The sequence below is a fragment of the Bos indicus genome, chromosome 10 (assembly GCF_029378745.1).
Source record: "Bos indicus isolate NIAB-ARS_2022 breed Sahiwal x Tharparkar chromosome 10, NIAB-ARS_B.indTharparkar_mat_pri_1.0, whole genome shotgun sequence".
NCBI classification, from domain to species: Eukaryota; Metazoa; Chordata; class Mammalia; order Artiodactyla; family Bovidae; genus Bos; species Bos indicus.
Genome location: NC_091769.1, coordinates 99,996,135 through 100,020,258, shown reverse-complemented (window position 1 = coordinate 100,020,258; position 24,124 = coordinate 99,996,135). Strand labels below are relative to the sequence as shown.

At 40.7% G+C, this 24,124-nt stretch overlaps 1 protein-coding gene across 13 annotated transcripts in view; it reads right to left on the bottom strand.

Moving 5' to 3' along the window:
- ZC3H14 (zinc finger CCCH-type containing 14) overlaps nucleotides 1–21,542 on the bottom strand; it is a 41,834-nt gene extending 20,292 nt beyond the window's left edge. For 4 of the 13 annotated variants that reach the window (XM_070797993.1, XM_070797999.1, XM_070797995.1 and 1 more), the window contains exons 1-10: nucleotides 21,384–21,542; nucleotides 20,964–21,006; nucleotides 15,623–15,737; nucleotides 13,411–13,451; nucleotides 12,508–12,703; nucleotides 11,721–12,150; nucleotides 10,846–11,006; nucleotides 10,275–10,375; nucleotides 8,803–8,927; nucleotides 8,699–8,729 (exon numbers count right to left, since the gene is read on the bottom strand). In XM_070797993.1, coding sequence (XP_070654094.1) covers nucleotides 8,699–8,729; nucleotides 8,803–8,927; nucleotides 10,275–10,375; nucleotides 10,846–11,006; nucleotides 11,721–12,150; nucleotides 12,508–12,703; nucleotides 13,411–13,451; nucleotides 15,623–15,737; nucleotides 20,964–21,006; nucleotides 21,384–21,419 — 1,279 coding nt within the window. In that variant the 5' untranslated portion in view covers nucleotides 21,420–21,542. Of the gene's footprint in view, nucleotides 1–8,698; nucleotides 8,730–8,771; nucleotides 8,928–10,274; nucleotides 10,376–10,845; nucleotides 11,007–11,720; nucleotides 12,151–12,507; nucleotides 12,704–13,410; nucleotides 13,452–15,622; nucleotides 15,738–20,963; nucleotides 21,007–21,383 lie in introns of all 13 variants that reach the window. The other 9 variants (XM_070797992.1, XM_070797998.1, XM_070797994.1 and 6 more) reach the window with 5 other exon arrangements.
- Between the last annotated feature and the right edge of the window lie 2,582 nt (nucleotides 21,543–24,124).

The window sequence follows — 24,124 nt, the reverse complement described above, 5'->3', positions numbered from 1 at the left end:
CAGACAGCAACAGGGAAGTTTGCGAGGGACAGATCAGGAAGGACATCGCCACAGTCATCAAGGCAAGTCGTGGACGATGGCTTTCACGAGGGCAAAAGACGCAGAGATATAAGGGGTGGGTGAACTTTAATATATTCTGAAGGTAGATGATGACGAGGAGGGAAAAGGAGGGAAGGAAGGAAAGGAGACTGAAGAAAGGAAGAAAGGCAGAAAGTGTGAAAGAAAGAACAGCACAGGTTTCTGGCCTGAGCAACTGGAAAGAATGGCTACCATTAACTAAAACAAGGAGGGCTGGAGGAAGAACAGATTGGCTAGGAAGATGTTAGCAGTTTGGTTTTAGACAAGTTTAGGAGGGTTCACTATATATCCAAGGAGATATATAAAACAGTTGGATAGGAATTCAGGTCCAAGGTCCAAACACAAAGCTGAGAGTTGGCAGTGCTGAGCCAGATGAAACGAACACAGGGGCACCTGATGAGAGGCTGGAGCAATCAGCAAAGATTTCGAAGGATATGAAACAAAAAACTAGGTTTTCCGAACGGTATAGGCACACAACATTTAAATGATAAAATTTTTAATTAAAAAAAATACTCTTTTCCAAAGAAACTCAGCAAATGATCTGGGGAAAATCCAGGCAGCTAGTGGGAGTATAAGGCGCCCCCAGGGAAATTCCTCTGCAATTTCAAGGCCGATAAAGCAGCTCCTTGCCTGCTTTATTTAAAATAAAACCTGCCAACGATAAAGCTTCCAGCCCATGCCCAACTCTAGCTAAGTCTTTGTACTGCCTTTTCTTAAACTGGGGGCTTTGCTGGTGGCTCAGATGGTAGAGAATTTATCCGCCTGCAATGCAGATCTGGGTTAGACCCTGGGCTGGCAAGATCCCCTGGAGAAGGCAATGGCTACCACTCCAGTATTCTTGCCTGGAGAATTCCATGGACAGAGGAGCCTGGCGGGCTACAGTCCATGGGATCGCAGTCTGACAGGACTGAGTGACTAACACTTTCTTAAATTAGGATCAGACTTGTTGAAAAGAGCCTACAAATGAAATAGCAAAAAGAGCAAATGAAAACTGATAGGAAACTATTTTGGGGGGAACAAAAAAGAATTCTTAAACAAAAATCCTTCAAACCCTCTATGTTCCTCAGACAATTTGAAATGATCCTGTATTCACAAGATAATATGAAAAACAAAACAAGAGAGAACTTGTGGAAATTTTAAAAAATCTGCCCGTTTTGGAAAAAAAAGAAAAAATAGGGGAAGTGAAGAGAAAGTCAAGAAAATATTTCAAAAAAAAAAAAAGAAAATATTTCAGAGTGGAACATGATCAAGTCACAATTGAGGACCTAAAAGAGACAGTAACTAACTGTACCTAGACTCATCACAGTAAATGTTAGACATCAGGGACACAGGGTAACAAGCCACAATGGAAAAGAATCTGAAGGAAAAAATTCATATGTATGTATGTATGTGTATGTATATATGTATGTATAGATGAATCATTTTGCTGTACACCTGAAATAGAAATCAACTATTCTTCCATTAAGAAAAAGAGAAAATCCTAAATATTTCCAGAGGAAAAGCCCTAGTATTAATAATGGACTAAGAATCAGATGGGCAATCAACTTCTCAGCATAAACAAAGAAACCTCAAGACAAAGAAGTCACGTCTTCCAACTTTTGAGGATTAAACTTCTGTACTGAATCAATTAGTATCAATTAAACACTAGATTTCTAAAGGCCAAGAAAATTTATTTCCCATACTTTCTCCTAAGTTTTTTCATGATCTGGTGACAAAAATGGAAGACAAAGGGGATCTAGGAAATGCAACGTGAACTCAGGGGAGGAGTAAATCCTGGAACGGAACCTTGAAGCAGACCAGAGAGCGACCAGGGGGATGAGAAGACAAGGACAGAGGTTCTAGGAGGAAGGCACTTAAGGAAAGAAGGGAAACCCAAAGACACCAACTATAATACAGGAGGGCAAGGAAAGAAGGGGGGAAGAACCTAAAAAAATCAAAACATTGAACACAAGGAAAAGAAAAGAAACAACTCCAGGGAAATCCTAGACCAAGAACTGGACGAGACGATCTAAAGTTGGGCCTGAGAAGTGTTTTGTATCTTAAAGATTTAAATGCTGCTTATTGGTTCTCAACTTTTAGAGCCAACCTACAAAGCAGAGTAATAACAAGACAAGCAGAACAACAACAAAAGAACAAAACAAAAATCAGAACATCCTGTGCATCCGATCTTCTTCAGCAATACAGAAGCAGAGATGACAGAATTTAAAAAGTAAGGGGATGAGAAAAGACACGTAAGAATTTAAGGACATAAATATCTTTATCTTTCAGGAGTCAAAATACACTGATACACACAGTTAATTACACAAGAAATAGGTATATTACTTAAAATTATAAAAAGTAATCAATCGATGAACTAAAAACAGTTAATTTACTATATAGGCATGGAGGCAAGGAAAACTGCAGGTTAGATTCTAATATATTGAAGCAAGAGATCAAAACATACCATATAGCTGACTTAGGAAACAGTGGTACAAGCATATTATTACATGGAGAAAAGGAAAGAAACAGGAGCATTTATAAGAGGTGGCCTCCAGGAGAACCAGCGTGGAAAATAAAGAAGCAAAATACGTCACTTGTTATTTTAAATTGCTCTGTACTATTTATCTTCTAATCTATCAGCAAGTATTACAATTTCTTTTTCCAAATTTTCCAGGGTGAGCATGTATTTTGTAATGTATTTTACTTTAGATGTAAAATTTTATTCAACATATACCAAATAGAAGAATAAACGGAATCCATGCCTAGACACATCACAGTGAAACTGCAGAACACCACAGACAAAGAGAAGATCTTGAAAGCAGCCAGAAAAGGGACAGATCACCTACAAAGGAACGACAGACATTAGAATAACAGAAGTCCACTCCACAACAATGGAAGCCAGAAGACAGTGGAGTAACATAAACAAGGTGGTGAGAACAAATGACTGCTGCTAACCCAGATTCAGATACGCAGCAAAGCCACTGCACAACAACAAGAGGAACTGAACACGCTTGTAGGTAAACAGATTCTTGGGAAATTTACCACCAACAGACCCGTTCTAAAGAAACTTCCAAAGAATACACATCAAAAAATATTTCCAAATACTGTAAAATGATGGTCCAAAATCACTGCAGATGGTGACTGCAGCCATGAAATTAACAGACGCTTACTCTTTGGAAGGAAAGTTATGACCAACCTAGATAGCATATTCAAAAGCAGAGACATTACTTTGCCAACAAGGGTCCGTCTAGTCAAGGCTATGGTTTTTCCAGTGGTCATGTATGGATGTGAGAGTTGGACTGTGAAGAAAGCTGAGCGCCAAAGAATTGATGCTTTTGAACTGTGGTGTTGGAGAAGACTCTTGAGAGTCCCTTGGACTGCAAGGAGATCCAACCAGTCCATCCTAAAGGAGATCAGTCCTGGGTGTTCTTTGGAAAGAATGATGCTGAAGCTGAAACTCCAGTACTTGGGCCACCTCACGCAAAGAGTTGACTCATTGGAAAACACTCTGATGCTTGGAGGGATTGGGGGCAGGAGGAGAAGGGGATGACAGAGGATGAGATGGCTGGATGGCATCACTGACTCAATGGGCTTGAGTTTGAGTGAACTCCGGGAGTTGGTGATAGACAGGGAGGCCTGGCGTGCTGCGATTCATGGGGTCGCAAAGAGTTGGACACGACTGAGAGACTGAACTGAACTGAAGTAACATTCAAGAGATTTGAGAAAAAAAATAAACATAATATGTTTGGTAAATCTGAACAAACACAGCCTGGGTTAAATAATAATGGTACCCAATTTATGCAGTAAAAAAAAAAAAAAAAAAGAAAAGGACCAAGATGAGGCACTGGAAACACAATGTAAATTCTGAGAAGGTACAGACTGCAGCGAAGATATTCTAAGATCCATTTACTGTTTGCAGATGGGGTCAGAATAGACTTTTAGAATACTAAATTTGTATGGTAAAATGTCAGTGGTAACCAGTAAAAGAACAAAAACCATTTAAAAAAAACACAAGTAAAGCTGGGCAATGAACAACAATTACAATGTAATGTAATTAATAAATCTTTAAAAAAGGTCAAAAAATAAAAGCAGGCAAACACAAAACCCCCCCAAAAAAGTGACAGAAACTAGTCCAACTCCATCAATAATCGTCATAAATGTGAAGGGTTTAAACTCATATAAAAAGCAAGCTCAGACGGAATTTTAAAACAATAATGTAGCTTTACAATATTAAAAGACATACACCTAACAGGGCAAAGAAGACTAAAAACAAATGCATGGAACACAAGATGTATGAGGCAAATACTAACTAGCTACATTAAAATCGGAAAAAACTGAGTTTTAGATGAAAGCATCATTTAAATACATGGAGGGTTACAGATAAAGATAAAAGTTTAAATTCATCAGGAAGATGTACCTTCCTGATTCAATTCATCAGGACAATTTTAAATATATATGCGCCTAGTTCAATAGCCTCAAAGTAAAAGAAGCAAAATCTACCAGAAGTACAGAGAAATTAAGACAGATCTGTCATCCTGACAAGCAATTTCAAAACCCTCTCAATCACTGATAAGCAGACCAAAAACTCAGCAAGGTCAGGACTTGAATAATACTAGCTACAGAGTTTTAACTACTAAATGCAGAAATTTCAATTCAACAGTTAGAATCCACTTTCTTTCAAAATGTACATAGAAGATGTACATAATGGACTATGTTAAGTCTTAAACTACTTTAAAAAAAATTATACAAATCACATTATCTGATCACAATGCAAGTAAGTCCATAGTATATAGTTAAAACGATTAAAAGACAAACCAAAACTCCCATATTCTATATGTTAAATGCACTTGAATAACTAAAACTTTGTGATGTGCAGCAAAAATGGCGCGTCGAGAGAAACCCAGGGTTTAGATGCTTACATTTGCGAAAATCAGGCTAACACAAGTTAGTAAGAGAAAATATAGACATATACATTAAAAGTAAGAGCAAAAATCAATGAAAGGGAACACACACCAGAAGAGAATCAGTAAAGCAAGAGCTGCTGCTCTGATAAATGTTTCAAGACTGGCCAAATACACTCTGAGCGACAGATTAACCCAAGACAAAAGCAAAGCACTGTGAGGTGGCTAGGCTCATTAAAATACAGAGGTCAGAAGGATGGGCGAACACTACCCACAGCTCCAGCCATTATATGTGCATATTTAGATTTTTAAAAACCTGTCGGAGACAAAGCTACCAACAGTGACTAAGCACACTAATGAATTTCGCAGTGTGGCTCTGCGCTTGTGAACAATTGATACCAGTACTAGCAGTACTAGTCTTCAGTAGCAGAGGCACTTCACCCCTTTTCAGTTTCTTAACCTTTTACTTTAAAATAAAACGATACAGAAAGCCTCACAAAAACACCTAATGAGTTCTTGTAAGGCAAAACACCATTATAATCTTATTCAGCTAGAAAATAGAACTAAGTAAGCCACCCCACAACATGTGAAATTCTGGGCTGGATGAGTTACAACCAAGATCGCAGAGAGAAATATCAACAACCTCAGAGATGCAGATGACACCACTCTAAATTTAGGGCAGAAAACAAAGAGGAATGAAACAGCCTCTTGATGAAGGTGAAAGAGGAGAATGAAAACTCTGGCTTAAAACTCAGTATTAAAAAAGCTAAGATCACACCATTTCACGGCAAACAGAAGGGAAAAAGGTAGAAGCAGTGATAGATCTCCCCTCTGGTTCTAAAATCACTGCGGATGGTGACTTCAGCCATGAAATTAAAAGATGCTTGCTTCTTGGAAAGAAAGCTACTGACAAACCAGTGTATTAAAGAGCAAAGACATTATTTTGCCAACCAACGGCCATATAGTCAAAACCATGGTCTTTCCAGTAGTCATATACGGATGTGAGAGTCGGACCATAAAGAAAGCTGAGCGCCAAAGAATTGATGCTTTTAAACTGTGGTGTTGGAGGAGACTCCTGAGAGTCCCTTGGACTGCAAGGAGACCCAACCAGTCCATCCTAAAGAGACCAGTCCTGGGTGTTCATGGGAAGGACTGATGCTGAGGCTGAAGCTCCAATACTGTGGCCACCTGATGTGAAGAGTCAACTCATGGGAAAGACCTGATGCTGGGAAAGACTGAAGGCAGAAGAAGAGTGAGACAGAAAATGAGATCGTTGGATCCAATGGACATGAGTTTGAGTAAACCCCGGGAGATGGTGAGGGACCGGGAGGCCTGGTATGCTGCAGTCCATCGGGTCGCAAAGAGGCAGCCACAACTTGGCAACCGAACAAGAAGCCACCCCACTAGCCTCCCTCTGTGTACTCCTATCCACAAGGAGTCACAGATGCTTTTTAGAGTAATACCTGCTGCTGCTGCTGCTGCTAAGTCACTTCAGTCGTGTCCAACTCTGTGCGACCCATAGACAGCAGCCCACCAGGCTCTGCCATCCCTGGGATTCTCCAGGCAAGAACACTGGAGTGGGTTGCCATTTCCTTCTCCATTGCGTGAAAGTGAAAACTGAAAGTGAAGTTGCTCAGTCGCGTCCGACTCATAGTGACCCCATGGACTGCAGCCCACCAGGCTCCTCCGTCCATGGGATTTTCTAGCAAGAGTCCTAGAGTGGGGTGCCATGGCCTTCTCCGGAGTAATACCTAGTTTGTGATTTTATCATACAAGTGTACATACACAGACACGACACCCTACCCTGTCCTTTGCATTTTGTAAGTCTACTGATGTATATAATGCCCCCAAAACTACATTTTGCCTGTTGCACACTCATCGCCTCAGTATCTCCTGCCAGCTGACTGCTGCACCAGAGGCTTGATCACTCAGGTTCACATCCTCTGGCAAGACTAGGGTCGTCTTTTATTCTTTCATCAGGAAGCACAAAATAGTGGATTTTCACTTTTAAAAGTTTTAGTAGCCATTATCAGTGCCTAGATTCACTAATTCACTGTAAGTTGGGGGGGAAACTACTATAATTCTATCATTTTGTTTCACTTCTAAAAGCTGAAATAATTTTAAAAGATGCTCCCTTCATCTACTATATCAAAAGGGATAGCAAATACTTTCAATTTTAAGTTTGTGGATTTCATGGTCTGTTGCAACTGTTCAACTCTGTGGCTGTAGTATGAGAGCCAGAGACCATACATAAATACACGGACAGAGCTCAGTCTGATAAAACGTCGCTTACAGACACAAGCACTAACTCCTGTATGACTCTGTCACCCTGTGGTACCACCCTTAAAGGAAAGAAAGCATAAATGCTCAACTTTACTTTTCTGGTTCTCACAGCAATGAATTAGTATCTATTATCCTCCAAAAGGACCAATTAAGGGTTTACTTGGAGAAGGAAATGGCAACCCACTCCAGTATGCTTGCCTGGTTGAATCCCAAGGAGAAAGGAGCCTGGCAGGCTACAGTCCCTGGGGTCCAAAGAGTCTGACACGACTTAGCAACTACACCACCACCAGCAAGGGTTTACTTAAAAACACCACCATGGGGGTGGGGGGAACCATCATGAAATCACACATTCAAACCTGTTTAACAGACGCCAATTCACTGCAAATCCTTAACTAAAGCTCAAATCCCAGTTTCCACTGCTTGAAACAAATTGGCCCATTTATTCTTTGAATCAGGACCTACTGGCTATTTTGGGGTTTTCCCATTTTCAGGACCATAATTTATTGGAACCGCACATATGGACGCAGCAAACTGCACACCCTAGGTTAAGGACTTTTTAAAAAATAAAAGGAGAGAGAGGGACAAATGTAAGATGGAAGCGTAAGGTTTCATGAAACAAATAAATCTGGGAGGACCATGGAACAATTTAAAGGACCCAGCTGAGGAGGAATGAAAAAATATACTCCAGCATTGTAGAAGTATTAAGTCACAATTAGCACGCAGCTTTGGTGGAGTTTTTTATAGAAGAGGGAAAGAACAAACTAGAGTCTTTCCTAATGGGAACAGAAGAAACGGGGTAGAAAGCAGTGGAGAAGGGCTGGGCAGGCCCAGGGGCAGATAATGAATGAAGCTGCCGAAAGGCCAAGCTGCTGGCATCACTCCTGGACGACGCAGAGTGGGAAGAGGAGCCAGAAATGCTATCACAAAGCAGTCACAGCATCAGAGTCACACTTAGACAGGAGAGTCTGTCCAAGAGTCGGGGGTGAGGGGCTGAGAGAAAGCAAGCAGAAAGATTAGCTGGAAGTATGTCAGACCCAAGGGGATAAACTAGTAGTACCGGGACAATGAGGCAGCTCTGACAGTGATGCTCAGAAAGGGCAGATTTAAAGGCAAGACTTCAAGTTCAAGGGAACAGGGCTAGGATTACCAAAAAGGAAGGAAGAGTGCAGGCATCCACATAACTAAAGACTGGCAAAATACTGAAAAAACTGGGTGACTGGATTCATGGGAATTCACTGTACTATTCTTTCCACTTTTGAGAACACTAAAAATTTCCCCAGTAACATGCTTTTTTAAATTCTGAAAAGTGTGTAGACTCCCCTCATGGTCCCTTTTCCTATTCATGGGCCTACTGGGCCCTTTTCTCACAGCATAACCAAGATTTCATAAATCCTCACTGGAAAATATGTGATGTGAAAAAAGTCTAGTAGGAAACGAAACCCCATTTACACTATTACCTTGCCTTTCGTCTACACTGCCTCCTTGCGCCTCCTCTTCTTTAACAAAACGAAACCCCATTGACACTATTACCTTGCCTCTCGTCTACACTGCCTCCTTGTGCCTCCTCTTCTTTAACAGGAGAGCTTATCCTAGGGACTCTGCCGTGTCCCTGGGCCACTTCTGCCAGCAAGTCTTCCTGAGAAGTTCGCGTTCTGGGAGCGACTGGAAGTGTCTGTTTCTGTGAGACTTTTACATAAAAAGCAAAAAAAGAAGGACATTCAAATGAAGTGATATGTCAAAACTCAACAGTGAGTATCACATTAAACGTTAAATGCCTCCTCGGGTTCAGAATATGTGAGTTGTTAGGAACAGCCGACAGACAGCGCGCGTCTCCCTTCAGCACCGAGTCACCCACGCCTGTGTAAAAGCGTCTGCACACCGTGCGCTGCGTGAGTAAACGCGCTGCAGCGCACGTGCTGTTACCACATGCGGTTTGGGTTCCGCTTCATGGTTGTGCAATAATTTCAAATTATAATCTAGATAGCCTGGATAAAGAATTTCAATGCTATGTCTCAAAAATCTTTTGAGACTCTCTCCAATTACAAAAGTAGGAAATTTCAAGTTCACAGTGATATCTAAATTTCTCACCCTTCTAAACACTCAATATTGCTGACAGACCAAAAAAGAAAATGTAAATAGAGGAATTGTTACGTCAAGTTGGCCTTTACCTAATAATTCAAACGCTGTTTATGTTCAGGGTTAAATCAGGGATGACAAGAAGTAAGGGTACAGATGACTACCAGGCTTCAAAGTTGCTAGCTTACAGTTTACTTCATTTTAAGAAAGGGTCACACAGAGAGATGCAAGAGAAGAGAAAAGCAGAAAAATGCTAAAAGGACAGTCACCAAATCCGTAGCAAAATTAAAATTAAAAAATTTAGAGTGCATAACCATTACAGCTTACTAGCAGAAAATCTGCATATTAGACACAGCACGCAGGGCACAGAGCACCGAGCCTGACAGCAATGTGAGGCCCGTCATTTGGTTACACTTTAGGACGGGTTTCGTGTAAGATATTATAGCTCATTCTTCTCCTCTGTTTTAAAAATGTGTTAATACTTTATAATCTTTCATAAAACCATTTAGTACTTCCACTAGGACTGGGGCAAGAACATGAGTCAATTCTCTGCCTCACATTCCATTAACAGGTTTTATTGAAAGGAAAGAAACCAACTTGTTCATATGCTATACAAATTTTTCTAATTCCCACCGATTCTGGATTTTGCTCCCTTTCATACAACATAAATGTATATCTAACGTTGGCTATAATGCTATAAACGTGAAAATCTCTTATTTACCAAAACTCCTTTTAAGATTTCCATTATATATTTTACCCTTATTAGAAAAAGGGAATAAAAGGCATTACAGTTGCTCAAAGAACTAAGTTCTACTGATGGTTGAGAAAGTTTCTCACAGTGGTCACATCTCCTTTTAATCATTCTCGCCTTGGCCCTAATGTTTAGCAGGCATTTTTATCACCACTTGAGGAGCAATCATCTACAGCTTACTCAGGAATTATAAACATTCAAATTACCTGTAGAATAGTTAGTTGTTTTTGTTACAGATTCTTGAGCTTCAGATATAGCCTTCAAAATTAGATTCTTGTTAGCTTGTTTAGAAGGTGGAAGTGACGGTCTGAAAAAGAAAGGTATTTTAATTGAACTTTAGATTGGAGTTCTTTACATGCTAGCCATCCACTGTATCTTTACTACAGCCTTCTCTGGTCTGGGACAGACTAGCTGTAGTCTTTAGGAAATACCAACTGGACTGGAACCTTATAACTTTTCAAACAACAAATTTGGATCAGCTTTCCTCCCACCCATGTTACGGTTTTTAACGGAAAAAGATTACCAATGGAAAAGTCATGTGTGTGTGTTGGTCACTCAGTCACGTCCGACTCTGTGACCCCATGGCTCCTCTGTCCATGGCATTCTCCAGGCAAGAATACTGGAGTGGGTTGCCATGCCCTCCTCCAGGGGATCTTCCTGACCCAGGGATAGAAGTCTTACATGGGATTAAATTTGTACTTTCATGATGTCCTCTTCAAGAAACCCAGAAGACTCTATCAGGCAATGAAAGGTTAATTTACAGACATGCTCAGATACCTCCGTTCAGGCTTCGCTGGCACTGACACACTGCTGGAGATGCTTCCTGTACGGGACCCACAATCATCGTCTTCCTCCTCCTCTTCTCCGTCGTGACTGAATTTTTTTACTTTAACAACTGAACTTACCACAGGCAACTTTCTCTTCCGAAAGTTTTCTTCCTGCAATCATATAAATTTCCACTTACCTAGTCTCAGAAGATAAAGTTCTACTACAGAATACTTAATAAAGAAAAAGCCAAGCAATATTAAGAATTAAGTTCATGGGCTATTTCCCTTTCTTATAAAAGTAATAATAGTAATATCTCTAATAATCAATCTTAAGCTAAATCTTAAGCAATATTAAGAATTAAGTTCATGGGCTATTTCCCTTTCTTATAAAAGTAATAATAGTAATATCTCTAATAACCAATCTTAAGCTAAATCTTAAGCAATATTAAGAATTAAGTTCATGGGCTATTTCCCTGCTTTCTTATAAAAGTAATATCTCTAATAGTCAATCTTAAGCTAAAGCAAAAAGTGCTTTACTGTCATTCATACATGGCAGCGTACAGTACTGTTGAGGAAGCCCGTGAAGTGGAGCTCCTCAACTGTTTACCATAGCCATGAAGGATCTCATGACCTAAAATCCTCCCAAAATTATACCGTAAGGTTAAAGCTATCTCAAATGTTAGCATCCTAGGAAAATAAACAAGATGCAAAATATCTGTAGAAGCCAGTTGTGGAGAGGAAAATGAGACTGGTGTATTATGTTGAGCAGCTCAGAAATCAGTTTACAACAAACTTGCAATATGTGATGCTATTTCATATACAACTTACAACTAAGAACGGACAATTTTCAGCAGAACAACGCAGAATTCAAAAGTATATACAAACCTCAATACTCATCTTTTCTGCGTTGCTTCTGAAGAAGGGACTGTAAGTCTCTTCTAAGCTGTTAAGCACTTCTGGCTCACACAAGCGTCCTGTTTCATACACCCGGCTGCTCTGAATATCAAGTTGCTTGGCAGCATGGATACTGTTTTGCTGCTGTTGAAACTGCAACCTGTTTAAATGAGCACCACTGTCTGTGTTTCGAGTTGCAGGTGGCCGATAAATTTCAATAGAAGGGCGAGAAGAACCGTATGTAAGTGTCACTGTGGTTTTTTTCTGAGATAAGGGATTCTCCTGCACAAAATTGAGGTCTTCATCAATGAGATCATCTGGTTCTGGCTTAATATCAATCACATCTTCAGAGGGTGCTAGCTCCCTCAAAGGTTTCACTGTGGACATTAGTCGGGTTGCAGCTCCATCATCATAAGTCTGTCTGTTAAAAAATGAAAACAAAACCAAAAATGGTGTGTTACTAGTTTAAGGCAGCATCTTCCACTATTCATATTCAAAGACTAGTCAGATACATCTTAACGAAAAAGTATAGATAATAACTTTATGTATTCTATTAAAAACTACTATGAAATTGCATTCTTTTTTTTTTTACTTTGATTTACTACATTTTATGCAAAATATAATCATTCTTTGGTCTTATCTTTATTTTATTCCAAAAAACTGCTCCCAACGACTTCATTATTTTCAAAATGTCTGAAAACAGCAACTTAAAAGACATATTAACTAATGTAAATGTCACACACACCCATCTGCCCATAGGTCTACACAGGACTCTTACCTGACATTAGTGGCTTTCTGTTCCTGTGAACTTGTAGAAACTCTAGACTCTCTTTTTTCAGGTCTAGCGCTAGAAACTGCAAGAGGTGGCACTGCAGCTTCGTGCCTTCTCTCATCTCCTCGACTGAAACTGCTCTTGTTTGAAGGTACGTTACCATCAAAGAGGTTGGTATCAGAAGACTTCAGACTAGCGGGGTCTAGAAAGAAAAACACGTGGTCCCTTTAAGCTATATCAATTACTTAAAGGCAATAAATATGTGTGCTTGACAACATATTTAATGGCTGAACATTATCCCATAGTGATATAAATTTATCCAATTCATTATTACTGCACTTTTAAGTAATTTTCAACACTGAGACATCCTTGAAGCTAAATCATTGCGCACATCTATAATTATTTCCTTAGGATAAACTGCCTAGTTTCACTTTCTTTACTTATGCTAAGTCACTTCAGTCGTTTCCGACTCTGTGCGACCCCAGAGACGGAAGCCCACCAGGCTCCCCTGTCCCTGGGATTCTCCAGGCAAGAACACTGGAGTGGGTTGCCATTTCCTTTTCCAATGCATGAAAGTGAAAAGTGAAAGTGAAGTTGCTCAGTGGTGTCCGACTCTTAGCGACCCCATGGATTGCAGCCTAACAGGCTCCTCTGTCCATGGGATTTTTCAAGCAAGAGGTACTGGAGTGGGGTGCCATTGCCTTCTTCGTTCTTTACTTAAACTGTCTTCAAATTATATTAAATTTATTGCTCTTAAATTCATAAAAACATTTGCTTCCTTAAAAAGTTCAAATGAACTGTTTTCAAATTCATGGATTTTTTTCCCAAAGCAGTATAAATAACTTTTGAAAAACAATCACATTACAGCAAATTCCAGAAAAACCCAAACATGATTTTTATGAACCTTACCGGTTGTTACAGAACGAAGTTTATCTAATACACCGTGAAGCCTAAAAGAAAAAAACAAACCCAAAATGTTAAAGCTTCCTTTTATCATGAAAGACTGGATTTCAACTGTCTCTCTAAATCTGACATTACAGGTCAATTCTTCAGTTAAATACTGATAAATGGTATTCAAAGAAAGTTTTACATTTTTTCTAAAAAAGGCTTTATATAAACACTGTAGGATAATAAAAAAAAGTCTTATTTTTTTATCACTAATTTTGTCATCTAGCCTCTGCAAAAATAAGGGCAAATATATCATCTGACCACACAGTCTTGATCCACAAAGCATAGTATTTTGTTTCAAAAGGACAAAAGATTCAAGGTAGTTTATGGTAAAATAAGACAAAATACCATAAATATGTAATAGAACATTGCTAAAATTGTTGAAAGCACTGTTTATTTTTTATCTACTTAGATGGCGTCTAGAAGAACCTAATTCTGCAAGGTGAAAAACTTAATTTCAAAATTACTACATCATCATTTTACTGTATTATTTTCAAAACTAATGCTGTAAACAAACCACCATCTTACCTATAACATAATCTATTTTAGTAGTTATGTACAAGGCAAATTTGCCTAACAATCCTTCTAGGAGGCTGTGCCTTCTGAAAATATTACAATAATGTTTCACCCAGAACCCAGTCAAGTGCCACTGTCCCCTAAGATCACAGTTATTGCAGGGCTCCAAAGAATGAGAACAGTCTGTCTGTGGTTGGTGCTGGTGGACGCTTAAGAAAGCAAAAGGGTCAGAAGAGGGACACCATTACTTTTATCGGAACATGTTAAAGAACTAAATTTACGGTAAAATGAAAGAGTGGAACTGATTTTAAATTCAAACTCAGTTCAGCTTGTTTACGTAAGAAATCTGTCTAACTCCCTCGAGTTATCTGAGAAAGGATCTACTAGGTCAATCTCCCGTATTACTGGGACTCAAAGGGATCCAATGTTGAACCAAAGTCCAGTCATAAAAAATGTGCATGAAACAAAACAAGGACCTAAACTGCTTAAGGCTTTAATCAAAAAAAAAAAAAAAGCAATACTCATTATAATGTTAATTTCCCCAGTCAAAAGCACCACAACCTCCCTCAGGCTTTTGGTAAACTCTGAGGACAAACTGTAGTAAGTGGGTTAAGCCACCCACACTGCAGGAGTGCACGGACCAAAACGTGCCTTGAATGTACCCATGGAATGTACACTGCACTCAATGTTCTTCGAAAATGTGTAACATAAACCCAGAGAATTCTGTGTGGAATTTCAAGAAAGCTTCATGATAGTTTTAAAGGACACAGCTGCCTGCTGGGGCAAAAACGCCTTTAAGAGGAACTGTGGTTTAATGGCAAGTCAATCAGTTTCCCGTCCCTCCTCGCCTCTCTCATCTCCCAGTCTCTTGCTATTCAAATTAAGCCGGCCACTCTGCTCAGGCAACTTTGTTCCCTCGTCACTCACTCGTGCTGAACTGGCGGTTTCCAGTTTACCAGAGTCCTTCCTGCTCTGTTCTCAGCCACATCGTTACCCTCCCCAGCTCTCACTCTACCTCAAACCTTACACAAGAACCTGGTCTCCCTTCTTAAGTTGGACCTCATGCTTTCAATCAGTATGCTCAACTAAAGGAATGAACGTGTGGTTTGAAAAAGAACGTTGAAAAATTATAGTATTAATTTATATTTGAACACAAAGCCAATTTCAAAATTTCAAACTTTAAAAAAATGATTTGTAACTTTGTAAAAAAACTTTGCCCCCTAGATTATTAGCTCATTGGAGAAAGCAATTTAGGAAGTCAACCGAGTCCAAAAAACATCTATAACTGGTTTTGGTGGAGGAAAAGGAATGATAAAACGCTGAAGTTTAAAAAGAAACAGTAACTACAGTCAACACATACTGAGGACTTGCTATGGGCCAGGCACAGCTGTAAGCACATGTATTAGCTCATTTAATTTTCACAACCACCCCATAAAGGTGATTTACTATTCCCATCTCGTGGATGGAAAAACCAAGGAAACAGGCAGATTCAGGATTCAACCTTGGCAGTCTGGCTCCAGAGGCTGTGCTGTCAACGCTCACAACCTACCTCACAAGGCTAAATCTGACTTTCCTGTCAAGAACCACGTTGCAGACAGAATACCTGCTCTTGGCTCATGCCAAACTTTGTTCTGAGGGTAAATATTCAGAAACATACCATACGGTGAATCGAATTGTGTTGTTCCCTAGAAACAGGGACAGGTCCTCTGTCATTTGGTCCTGACTTTTCTTGTTGGCCACCATCACCATAATGTAATCAGGAAGTTCTTCATCTATTTAAAAGGAAAAGTATATAAAGACTTTTTACGCTTTCCTTAATATTTTCTTCTACTTGAAGTTGACGTGCTTGAAAGAATACCTCAGCTCTACTGGAATTACGATGGTTTAAATTATAGCTTTCTCTTTATTCCACAGGTTTTTGAATTACTAGAAGAACAGGAATTAGGAATAACTAATGAACACTTATACAACTAAATATTCTGAATCACAGTATCAAGCTTGAGAGAGCATTCACTTCTTTTAACCTTTTTAGTAATGCTCATTAATTTCAGACAAGCTTCCAGAAAGCATAGTGGACATTTCTCAAGAATAATATTGAGTTCTGTTTAGTTCTGTATTTCAAAATGACACTCATTTTTCAAGGAACAGCTTTATCCTTGGTAAAGGCACATTTCAGTTAGGGTAACAAACTGGCAGAAACATCAAGTAAACTAAAATGACCCCAAAATTCTACATCATTTAAAAAATCGTATCTTAAAAAGATTAAATAATTTCTACTCAACTCACTGTTTCATTCTTACACCCTAACAGACCAAAAACAAAACAAAAAACCACCACAGTAAAAACAAAGCAAAAGCCATTTATCAGGAACTCTGATCCCTACCAAAAACAATTCTTTTAGATTCTTTAATACCTTAAATATTCATAACATTTCTATGTAGGTAGGAAGGTTCATTTCAGAAGTACTATCAGACATTTGTTTCAAGAAGAAACATCAAAAAATCTAGTTCAAGAAAAGCACAAATATAATGTGAAGATCGATCTACAAATGGAAACAGAAATCAGAATACTTGCTGGAAGCATGCAAGTCAACCTGAGGATAAAAGCAAGAACAAGCAGCCATTCATTTATTATTTCTTTGTAAAGTATCGAAAGGCTCGACTGCTTTCTGGCAACTTCAGTCAAAAAGCCTCCTCCCTTATTTATGCAGTATCCCCACCACAGGCTGCCACTGGTGACCCGAAAAAGGGAAACAAGCCGCAGTGCCGCGGCAGTCTTGACACTTTTTCTCCCTCATAAAGTCACTAATGAAAACAAATAAGCTGTTTTCTGACACTATATAAAATTTTATATAAATGAGATCAGTGACTGCTCTGGCAAATGGTGGGGACATGGAAAGATGGGAGGGAGGGATACAAAGGAGCTCCAAGAAAATCCAAAAGGAAACTTTGGGAGTGATGGATATGTTCATTAGCTTGATTATGATGTATACATATCAAGACACAGCAAACTACACTTTAAATGGGTGGTTATGGTATACAGTTATATTTTAACAAAAATGTTAGAAATTCATAATATGAAAAATAAGATAATGAAAAGTAAATGTGTTCATGATACATTCCTACAAAATTCTAATAGCATCATCTGAAATCTATGTACTGAAAAACTGCAAAATGCTGAAAGTTTCTGCAAGCTTATGCACCTAAATTATAAACTGAAGGCTGCTCTGAGCTGTAACTGCCACCTCCCTGAAGCATTCCATTTTGGACAAACACATGAATGAAACCTTATCAACTCTTAACAAAAAGTTGTTCACTTTTGTATCCCACCCAATGGTTTGAAAATAGATACTCAAATATTTATTAAAGGATCATTTCCATAACCTTAAAGGTTTTAAGATTCTAACACAAAGAAAGGGATTAGAAAGTTACTCTTTTCAGGACAATTATGCATACACATACAAATAATTAAGTAGCTAATTGTAAATGAATAATATATCAGTTCAGTTCAGTCGCTCAGTAGTGTCCGACTCTGTGACCCCATGGACTGCAGCACACCAGGCCTCCCAGTCCATCACCAACTCCTGGAATTTACCCAAACCCATGTCCATTGAGTCAGTGATGCCATCCGACCATCTCATCCTCTGTCATCCCCTTCTCCTCCTGCCCTAAATCTTCCCACATCAGGGTCTTTTTATTTAAATTTTTTATTTAAATATCTTTTTATTTAAAATATCTAATGGTGATCCCTGTTTACCCACTTAATCAACATTTATGAAAAAAACTAGGCACTCAGCTAGGCCACTGGGACACAACCAATATGATGTCTCCGCCCTCAGGAAACATCCAGTTAAGAAGCAGAGGCAAACAACCTGAGAAGCTGTGCTGACCTGTTAACAGCTGGCACAGATCAGTTCTACAGAAGCATACAGCAGTGACTCCTGTTCTTCTGTTAGCTCATCAAGTTTCTATTATAAGTAATAACAGAAACATCAGGGACCAGGAAGACTTGAGTTCTTGGGTCTTGTATCTGCTGCTGACCAAGCTTATTTAGCTCTCCCAGAATATTTAATTTCATTATTTATAAAAAGAAGTAAATTACTTGCCATCCCCACTTCAGCATTGTGTTCAGGTAACAGAAATGTATGAAAATACTTTCAAAACTATAAAATATATGGTATCTTCACTACATTTCACATTGGACTACAGCAAGTTTGTAATCAGCTTTTTAAGAGGCTTAAAATTCTTGTTGAGATTTTTTATAAATGATCAAAATCACCACTATGATTGAAGGTCAACCCAATTAACATGTCTTTATGCTTTCATGTGCCACAATGAAGAAGGTTCTCACTGCAGGTTTTCTGTGGATTTCTTTTTGACTTAAATCAAGTTCCTGGCACAAAGCTGGCATCCATTAAATACTGAATGAATAAAAGAATAAATCAATGCTGGTTCAGCTTCATCTTTAACCTCTAAGTCTCAATTTTCTTATCTGTTAAAGTCTAATAACAATCTTGACAACAAATAATTAGTATGTGGCCAACCATCTGGTCTAGGGGCCCCCTTTATACCACTGAAAATTATTGATGATCCCTAACAGTTTTTACTCATGTGCATGTATCTACTAATATTTACCATACTAGAAACTAAAACTGAGAATTTTTTATTAATTCATTTAAAATAACATACCTATCCCATTAACAATAAAACTATTTATATTAATAGTATATTTATCAATAACTAAATTTTCCAAAAGAAGATGCAAAAAGTTAAGTTATTTTTATAAATTTCTTAAACATCTGGTTTAAAAGAATTCTAATTTCTACTTTTGCATTTAATCTCTTGTATGTCCTACATGAAGAATGTGAAGAAAATCTGATCTCACAAGATATGCAATTGAAAAATGAGTATTTTGGTAGCCTTTTCAGAGAATGTGGATATTTTTCTGTGACACTACACCAAAAGTCAACAAGCAGTAGTTTTTTCAAGGTTAGCAGCAATACCGAAACAAAACTTTATCAGTCTTTTTGTATTTTGTTACATGAAAATCCATTGATCCATTCTGTACTTTCAATGAATTTTTTTTTCCCTATGCAATTTTAAAACATCTCGCATTGGTCATTTGAAAAAATAATGGTCCATGAGCTATACAAACCACTGCCGTGGTGGATACCTTTCATTATTCAACGTAAAAGAATCACTTGCTGATATTATCACACTGTCAAATTTGCAGAGGAAGACACAAATTTCCCGAAATTCCAATTTTCATTTGAAAGCTCAACCCTTTGTCACTGGCAACAAAGTCTATTAATTCTTTATCTTTGCTCACTTTCAAGAAAAATGACTGCCAAATACCCCAATGTATGGAACTAGCATGTCAGTCCTTCTTAGAAGTTAAAAATGATGTTCTAAAGGGTAAAGTGGGGGGAGGAGATAGATAAATTTTAAGTATGTGATTAACACAAACCAACTACAATATATAAAATAAATAAGCAAGAAGGATTTTCTGTAGAGCCCAGGGAACTCTAAAATTTTGTAAGTGTCCAATGGAAAATAATCTGAAAAAAGTACATAATTGAATCACTGCGCTGTATGCTTAAAGCTAACACAATATTGTAAATCAACTGAACTTAAAAAAATAAAGTTCCAAAAAAAAAAAAAAGAAAAAAAAAAAATTCCATGAAAAAAAAATGGCTGGTTCAGTTCTCAACCCAATCACACAAATCTGTTCCAAGACAATCCATCACGCTTCTGTATGGCAGAACCACTTTTGAGTACTCCCTATGTCCTAACACTGCGTATTAAAAAGATGTAATCAAAGACAAGGTTTAAAAGACTATTTTATCACTTATCTTCTTAAGTGAAACTAGCCTTTTTTCTCTTTGTAATTGCAAGTGGAAGGGTGGTGAATACTAGGATTTCTTGTGAAGTCTGGTCTGAGATGCTGACTCAGGCTAAGGTACCTGTAGTTTTACTCACCACTTTCGCACAATCCAAATGCCAGCACAGCGAATATCTTGTCAGTACTAATATGAAAATAATTTTGACTTCAGAGACTCTTAGGGTCTCCCACACCTCGAAGATCACTATCATGAGTGTAAGCTATTATTTTTATGTGATGTGAAGTCGCTCAGCCGTGTCCGACTGTTTGCGACCCCATGGACTGTAGCCTACCAGGCTCCTCCGTCCGTGGGGTTTTCCAGGCAAGAGTTCTGGAGTGGGTCGCCATTTCCTTCTCCAGAGGATCTTCCCGACCCAGGGAGCGAACCCGGGTCTCCTGCATTGTAGGCAGACGCTTTACCGTCCGCGCCATCAGGGAAGTCAAGTATTTTTACAGGAGGCACCAGCTTTGGAGCCAAACAGACCCAGGTCTCAAAGTATAAAACCCTGCTCAAATCAAGCACTCAAAGCCTCAGTTTCCTTGCTTGTTTAATTCAGGATATTACCACTTACCTTTCACCGTTCTCCTGGGGATTACGGTGACCTAATGCATATAAAACAATTTTAAGCACAGTGCCTGGCCCAGAGTCAACACTCAAATTATAAAACATTAAAAAAAAAGAAAGAAAAAGAAAAGAGCTTACTGTGGGGAGGTTAAGAAAAAAACCGACAGGAAAAATAGAGACCCGAAAGTAAACGGCAACGAACCATGACAGAGGCAAATACCGAAAAGCATCAAACGTTCACATGCAAAACAGTAACCCAGAAAAATAAAACGCAAACATGAAGGAAAACATGACAGAGCCTCAACAGAAGAAGATAACAATTTCAAAACACCGTCCTAGAAAGGGATGTGGCGGACGGTACAAAACACACACAAAACACGCCGCACGGAGAGCCTCCAATGACAAGACTCAGGAAAGCAAAAGCACCCAGCAGGGTGAGATCGGAAGGTAAAAAGGGCGGCTGTCCAAAATCAGAGGTATGACAGGAAAAAGGCGGTCACTCGAAATGAAACTCGCCGAACGCTCACAGTCTGGTAGGCTAATAGCAACTTACCCACGTAAGCTCCTAATTCTTGCAATTTCCCCTTAATGGCACTCTGCGGGCGAAAAGACAGACAAGCCAGTGAGAGGCCGGCGGCCCCGAGCAACAGCCCGGCCGCGGCCCGGAGCCGACTCGGCGGAGCGCGCCCCGCAGGCGCCCCGGCCGCCCCGCCCGGGCCCCCGCCCCCGGCTCCCGCCGGCCCCCCGCGCCTCCCCGCGCCCCCGGGGGCTCCCGCCTCACGGCGGCCGCGCTCTCCGAGGCCGCGGCTGCGCCCAGGCCCGCGGCGGCCCCGCAGGAGCGCCTCCAGCGCCGAGCAGGCCGCGGCGCCCGCGCCGGGCCCACCGCCCCCGTTACTCCTGACGACCGCGCGCCCGCCGCCCGCCGCCGCCCGGCCTCCCGCCTCGGGCCCTCACCCGCCGACGCGGGCCTCACCCGGATCTTACGGCTGATCTCCGTGCCGATCTCCATGGCTCCGCGGCGGCAAGCGGCGGGCACTGCGCGGCGTCCCGCGGACCAGGGGCCCGGCGCCGGCTTCCTCGCCCGCAGCCAGACCGCCACCGCCGCTCCCGGCCGCGCGCCCTGCGTGACCCGCCCCCACAGGCTCGAGCCCCGCCGCGCGCGCCTGCGCCTGCGCCTGCGCACTGGAGCCCGCGGGGCGTGCGCCCTGGCGCCCTCTGCTGGCGGCGCGGAGAGCGGCGGCCCGGGTTTTCCCCCCCACCTCTCCCGGCACGTGGGTGACTTTCCGACCTTCCCTCTCCTCGCCCGCACTCCCCGTTGGAATTTAAGTACGTTTAAACGTGCCAGGGAAGGATCTCTGGCTTTGGTGTGAGATCTGAATTTGAATCCAGCCTTCACTTGCGGTTTCGTGTGATAGTGATTTGGATATTCGGTCTCCAGTCAATTTTCCTACGTGTGATATAGAGGCTGCCTCCCAGCGGTTGCATTATAATCACACTTGGAGGAAAAAATGGAATACCCAGTGCCTCACAGCCAATTCATCACAGTCGTTTCTTTGATGCCACAACTACCCTGGTTCTCCTATGTCTGGTTCTGCCTCTCTGGTCCCTCATCCCTCGGTGGCCTTTTCCCCAAATTAAATCTTAATCTTGCTGCTCCTCTCTCTGAAATCCCTTTCTTTGGAGAAGTATTTAATTGTCAGGACTTCTACTCTCACCTTTGTAATGATCATAGTTGAATATTCCATCAGCCTTGTTATTCACTTGCTGAGTCGTGACTGACTCCTTGAGACCCCATGGACTACAGTATGCCAGGCTTCTCTGTCCTTTACTAGCTCCTGGAGTTTACTCAAACTCATGTCCATTGACTCAGTGATCTCATCCAACCGTCTCATCTGTTGCCTCCTTCTCTTCTTGCCCTTAATCTTTCCCAGCAAGAGGGTCTTTTCCAATGACTCAGCTCTTCGCATCCTGTGGCGAAAGTATTGGAGCTTCAGCTTCAACATCAGTCCTTCCAATGAATATTCAGGATTGAGTTCCTTTAGGATTGACTGGTTGGATCTCCTTGCAGTCCAAGGGAGTCTCAAGGGAGTCTTCTCCAGCAAAACAGTTCAAAAACATGAATTATTCAGCTCTCAGCCTTCTCTATGGTCCAACTCTCATATCCATCAGCCTCGAGTTCTCACCTAAACCCTAGTCCCAAATTCCAGATAAATACAGGCATTTGTGTTTGCTCCAAAGCCAGCACATCAAAACTGAAATCTTCCTCTTCTTCCCCTTCCTCCACTCAGATTGGTTTCTGTGCCTGACATTACTGTTTCTATTAATAGCAGTTTAATATTCCCTGTCCTTGATCATATAAGCATAGAAAGCAGTCTCTCTCCTGCCCATATGGAAGGCTGTGCTCTTATCTGGAGGTTCGACTGAGGAAGAAGCCACTTTCAAGCTTGATTAGATTGTAAGCAGAATTACTGAAGCTTATTGAGTGAGGGTCTCAGCTTTTTCCCAGCTGTTGTCTGGATACTACCCTCAGGTCACAGATGTGCCCACACTTCCTTACCATGGCCTTCTCCAACATGGCTGCTCACTAAATCAAGCTCGGAGAGAGAGACTCTGAGCTCAGGGAAGGCCCAGTCCTTCTTTTAAGGGCTTTTATTTGATTAAATCAGGGTTTCCCAGGTGACTCAGTGGAAAGAATTTGCCCGCCAATGCAGGAGAGAACGAGAGACATGAGTTGAGTCCCTGTGTCAGGAAGATCCCCTGGAGGAGGACATAGCAGCCCACTCAAGGATTCTTGCTTGGAGAATCCCATGGACAGAGGAGCCTGGTGGGCTACAGTCCATGGGGTCACAAAGAGTCAGTCAGTCAGAGCACACACACAGTATTCAATATCCAAGGGCCTGACACCCAAATCGTGATTTAGGGTCTTAATTCCATTTGCAAAATCCATCATCCAGAGGACTTCCCTGGTGGTACAATGGTTAAGAATCCCTTCAAAACAGGGGATGCAGATTCTATTTCTGGTCAGGGAACTAAGATCTCACTTACCACGGAGCAACTAGAGAAGCTGAAAGGAAGACAAGCACTTTCAAAAAAGAAAGAAAAAGAAAATCCTTTATCTGTTCCTATTCATTCAGTTCAGTTCAGTTCAGTCGCTTAGTCGTGTTCGACTCTTTGCCACCCCATGAACTGCAGCACGCCAGGCCTCCCTGTCCATCACCAACTCCCGGAGTTCATCCCAACTCATGTGCATCGAGTCGGTGATGCCATCCAGCCATCTCATCCTCTGTCATCCCCTTTTCCTTCTGCCCCCAATCTCTCCCAGCATCAGAGTCTTTTCCAATGAGTTAACTCTTCACATAACGTGGCCAAAGTATTGGAGTTTCAGCTTTAGCATCAGTCCTTCCAATGAACACCCAGGACTGATCTCCTTTAGGATGGACTGGTTGGATCTCCTTGCAGTCCAAGGGACTCTCACGAGTCTTCTCCAGCATCACAATTTAAAAGCATCAATTTTTCAGCGCTCAACTTTCTTGACAGTCCAACTCTCACATCCATACATGATCACTGGAAAAACCATAGCCTTGACTAGACGGACCTTTGTTGGCAAAGTAATGTCTCTGCTTTTCAATATGCTATCAAGGTTGGTCATAACTTTCCTTCCAAGGAGTAAGCGTCTTTTAATTTCATGGCTGCAGTCACCATCTGCAGTGATTT